Below are 5,577 nucleotides of genomic sequence, written 5' to 3' on the forward strand. Positions count from 1 at the left end.
GAGGTTTATGACTGGTTTGTGAGGAAGTGTAACATTAAGCTAAATAGGACCTGTATTACTAGGGCCTTAAAGGCAGCACGGAAAGTTGTGGAAGGAGATGAAGTTGAACAGTATGCACTTATCTAGGACTATGCTAACCAACTGTGGACCATCAACCCAGGTTCAACAATCCAAGTTGGTGTCATTCCCATGCCTGAGAGTCCTCCACAGTTTTAAAGGTTTTATGTATGTTTCGATGCGTGTAAGAAAGGATTCAAGGCCAGGTGTAGACCATTGATTGGCCTGGATGGAGCCTTTCTGAAGAGCTTGCATGGAGGGCAGCTTCTGACTGCTTGTGGCCAGGATGCCATCAATCACATGTTCGTGATTGCTTATGCATTTGTGGATGTCGAAAATAGAGACAACTAGCAATGGTTTCTTGAGCTGCTGCACAATGACCTTGGTGACTACAAGGAAAATGGATGGGCCTTTAGCTCGGAAATGCAGAAGGTAAAGATGAATGTGATTCTCGAAAAGATTTTAAAGGACCAATTTGATTTAATGAAAAATCTATTAAGGACTTATTTGATTTAATGAAATATCATTTGAGGACTGAATCAATGCAACATCTTGTCGATGTAAACTATTTTTGAAGGGATTAATCCCAGCCATGCAGGAAGTGATGCCAAGAGTTCATGCAGGCTAAGATGAGGGGAAGACCACCAAAGCTTCAAGTTTCTAAGGGAAAAGGAAAAAGAACTGTCTCTCCCCAACTTTCTCTAACAACTACAACAATTCCAATTTCTGCTAGAACAATCAAAGGATCTAATGTTGCGACAACCAAGAAGTTTACAAGTCTCATGACCTTTGTGCCGACTTCGGGGTTCAAGCGGCTAAGGAAGAAAGATAACGCCATCTGAAGACCTTCATCGGAGCATATGCTTGTTTTTTGGTTTTAGGCTATAGATTAGGAAAGATATGTTTGTGTTAAACACTATCAAGTCTCACTGTTTTGTAAGGCCTTTATTTTGGATGCATGTTTTACCTTGGTGTGAAATGTTTCTGATTAATCGCCTTTAGGAACTTTACTACCTTTTGTGGTGACAAACGCAATGTTGGGAACTTCATATTAACACTTTATATTAAGAAATTTAAGGAACTTTATTATCTTGTTATGTCTCTGGTTTGCCATTTACTTCTTTACATATTACAGTGTGAGTGATGCATAAATATATTTCATTCACAGGTGTACTCAAAATCCAAGTTGCCATTTATAACCTCTAGTTTCATATTACAATAGTTTAGCCATGATACTGGAAACAAAAAATAAGCTCCCTAAATCACACCACCATATCACATTCACTCACTCCTACTTGTACATATATGACATGCAAAGTAAAGCTCCTACTAAGATGACTAGCATCAGACTAGTGAATATGAAGCACATTAACATTCTATGTACTCTAACTTCTGCTTCTAAACTACATATTTTCCATGCTAATTTAACCTTCCAATCTTCATAATCAATGTCTAGTTCTCTTTCGATTTCTAGGACACCCCCAGAACCTTCTGCAACAGCTACATTTTCATTTTCTTCGACCCATTTAAAAAAATTGTAATGGCTCCCTTTCTAAAAACATTGAACAAAAATGTTAACCCCACATAAAGAGTGAAAGCCAATATGATGCTATCATTCATACAAAATTAAACTCACCCGATATCTTGGACAAGTACGAAACAACCGATATGAATTCTTTGATGTCCCAGATTTCTTAATCAAAGTTTTTAAACCGCAGAAACAGGTTTTCTCATGGTTTTGTCTTCTTTTTCACATGGACGAGCTCGAAGTATAACTACCGTATGAGTGCGACGGAAACCCACCACCGGACTCTCCACTTCCACTCCCCATCATGGCGCCGAGATCAACTTCCTCCTCCCTGAACAGCAGTTAGGTCTACGACAACGCTCAAGCAAGGCAATCATGTTCTTCGGAGGATGGAAATTAGGGTTTATTTATTTGAGACTTAGGGACTAAATTGATACAATACTCTAAACATATCTCGTCAGCAACACACACACCATGCCAGGTGTTACTTGTATTGTCAGCTCACATTCCAGGTCAGCAGATTTCTAACGGCGCCGTCACGAGGTTTACGGAAGGACGAATGTGATTTAAAAAAATTCATTCAGGGACTAATTTGATTAAAAAAATATTCGGGGACGAAAATAAAGATCGCGTGATCTTTCAGGGACAATTTTGAGTATTAACCCTTTTTATTAAACAGCTCCACTGACTTGATCATTGGAGTGTTTTTTGCAGGACCTCCCGACGCTTGGACTCCAGTGGAAGGAGAAAAGGATTCCTTGTGCTGAGCAATCTCACGCCCCGAGTTAAAGCTACACGTCGGCTAAACCGTCAACTGGCATAGAACATGAGTCAATATAATTTGTACTCACATTTTTTAAAATTTACACCTATGAATTAGTAAAATTTATTTGTTGAAAATAATTTAGTATTTGTGCTAACTAAATAATGGCTAAAATTATTAAAAGCTGTTGGCTCTAGTGTTTGTGTTTAGTTTTTCAAAATGACCAAAGTTATCTACTTTAAGAAATGTGACTTTTGTTAATCCTGGAAAAAACTTTCATCTCACAACTATTAATTTAGTGCTGATGTGAATGTCACTCTGGTACTGTGATGGTTATTTGATGCTGGCACCCTTGAATTATGATCAATATGGCATCTAAAGTTGGTTCATGTGACTTGATTGATGTCTACCAACTTTGATTTAAATAAATCTAAATGTCTAATGAACTAATTTCAGATATCATATTAATTACAATTAAAAAATGTTAATACCAAATAACAGTTACCATACCATAGTAACGTTTAATTATTATTATATCAATGAATGTATGACGAAAGTTTGTTATTAATAAGAATAGCAAAGTAGAAAACTTAGTTGATCATTTAAAAAAAAAAGGGGGTCATGTTAACTCATCTAACCAATTCTAACTTCTAGAACCAGGATGAGTGTCAACATCATAGGTAAACAAATTAATTTTATAAACTGTAATTGTAATTTAAATGGATTGTCACACTATCTGGATCTGCCATTATTACTCTAATTCTCTAAAAGAAGAAAAAAAAAAAATTTCGAAATCTTAAGAACCAGGATAAATCGTGTGCGCAACTTCAGGTAACAAAGCCAATCGTTTTTCTTTCCTTTTTCTAAGGGGTTGAGTTTTTAAGTTCCCAATTAAATATCTTTCACAAAATAAATATCCAAGTTTTGTGGTCTGATAGTCACTCCCATCAATATCAATAATCCCACTAGTCTAAAACATAAAGTTGATCACATAAGATCGATTACTAAATAAAAATCTCTTCCTTTATGTGTGTTTTCTTTTCTCTTTTTTTTTTCCTTCCAAATTCATAATATAATTCTACATTGCTTTTTACAGCCATATACTAAAGATTTTTACATACATTTATCGTATATATCACATTGACTTCATCTTCCAAGATGCGGAAGATTTATGTTTGCTAATAAAGATTGCAACAGGAGGACTCAAGCCTTCCCATTAGCAGCGATTGCCGGACCCGGACTCCCCTTCCTTCGCCTCTCGCTGAAGCTGCGGCACGGCACCAAGCTCGGCAGGCACCGCTGCTTAGATTTAACAGCGCTGCCTGCAGAGTTAGTCTCTGAGAAATATGGAGTGCTGTTTGCAGATTTAGATAGTAGAAAGTCCTGTATAATTGGTTTGTCTCCTTCATTGTTTTCGCCACCATCTTTGTGTTCTCTGATACTTTCGCGAAAAAGCTCCAACAGTTTCTTTTTCCTTTCTGTTGGATATGGCTCGGCAGCAGAACCAGGAATGCTATTGGTCATCACAGGGGTGGCGAAAGAATGGTGCACTGGAGTGGTGCCACGCGATGGGGTGAACTCTAAATTGAAACAAAGAAATGTTAGATCATTGAAGAAACAACCATGCTACGTGCACATCTAACAAGACTCTGCAATCTTCTTAAGCAAGTGTCGGGGGTTCGAACACCGCCTTATGCATGCAGCAACTCATTAACCAGCGGTCCTTAAATGAACTTCGACACTTGTTTAAGCGGATGCTTAAGTTAGCTACTTCAAACAATGGAAAACTATTAAAGGAAGAGAAGAAAAATCCATGTTCAGATGCAACAATCGAAGCAAAAGCGAAAAGCAAGTGAATGGAATCCATGACATGGTAACGCATAAGGATTATATGTTCAAGTGAGCTATGAAGACCCTATGAATAAAAGCAACAAATTGTTCATGAACAAATAACAATGAACTTAGAATAGATCAGAGAAGACAGATAACAGATTACAGTAGTGTTAGTACACCAAAGACATGTGTTTCTTTCAATAATAGATTTTATCTTAGTCAATTTAGTGTTTATTAATGGCAATTATTCTTCATCAATTTTCAAAGATATTATTGAAAACTCTCCAATTATTCCTTCATTGTAACTCCTACATGGCCAACCAGCCAACCCCATTGTGGTCCACAAGTTAGAGTAGACTCCAATCTTGGCATAATACTCTTGGGTAAAATTACTGGTCCACAAAGGGATAGAGATGGCAACCTATAATAATAACTTTTCATTAAGAAATTTTAACATTATCACAACCCAATTATGCTAGGTGTACACCAAAAATTCAGTCACCAAATCAACTTCTTGTATATAATACATGTTAAAATATAAAATACACATAAAAAATGAGTTAAACAACACAGCTCTGATGTACATGGCATTTTTTATCACCAAAGCCTCCATATTTGTAACTAAAATCACAATTAGCAATCGAAGTCATATCATCGATTCAACTAAGACTTCACCACGAATGGTAACTCAGAAAAAAATCAACACGGAAAAAAACTCATCAAATTGTAACAACACCACCACCAATAAAACCTTATCCCAAGGGTCGTTGTGTTATTTCCCCCGGTTCAAATTGCAACACAACTCATCAGCCAACAACAAACCCTTAAATAAAGCTCCGGCACTCGGGATTAAGTTAAACCATATCATGTACACAGGGAATTCCTTGGTTAACAATACTCTACTAGAAAAATCATATACATATAGTTATCATAAAATCAATTAGGATCAAGAAAAGGAAAGACATGGAAGAAGAGGAGAAAGAAGATGAAGAAGTAGTAAGCACTCCCTGTGTGTACTATAATAAAACAAACAACTGGACAACAAATTAACCCCTTTCAAATTAATTAATCATCATTAACGCTTATATTATCAATTTTTTCCTTTCCATTTTCAGCACACAAAGTATAGTAGCAGAAAGCAGAAAATTCCTTCCTCCTCAGGAGAGATAATTAGAACAAAAAGAAAAAAAAAATCCATAGAAAAATTAGGTAGAAAATTCATGTTCATAATTGTGAAAAGTAACTGGGTCTGGGAGGCTGTAGAAGTGAACTGTAACATAAACTACACAAGACAATTCTGTACGAACGGATTTGTACACGGTAACAATTAACAAAACATAACCACTGAATTTCAATAAATAAACAAATTAGAATTCGATCAATCTAACAGAGCCGA

At 36.3% G+C, this 5,577-nt stretch overlaps 1 protein-coding gene across 1 annotated transcript; it reads right to left on the bottom strand.

Annotated features, from left to right (window-relative positions):
- Positions 1 to 3,353: 3,353 nt before the first annotated feature.
- LOC107494800 (uncharacterized protein At3g27210) lies at positions 3,354 to 3,929 on the bottom strand (the record flags this gene model as incomplete). Its single annotated transcript, XM_016115839.3, is given in 1 exon segment — positions 3,354 to 3,929. A coding segment is annotated over 1 exon segment (378 nt), but the record flags the coding sequence as incomplete, so codon positions are not given.
- Positions 3,930 to 5,577: the final 1,648 nt, after the last annotated feature.

Source organism: Arachis duranensis, chromosome 6 (assembly GCF_000817695.3).
Source record: "Arachis duranensis cultivar V14167 chromosome 6, aradu.V14167.gnm2.J7QH, whole genome shotgun sequence".
NCBI lineage: Eukaryota > Viridiplantae > Streptophyta > Magnoliopsida > Fabales > Fabaceae > Arachis > Arachis duranensis.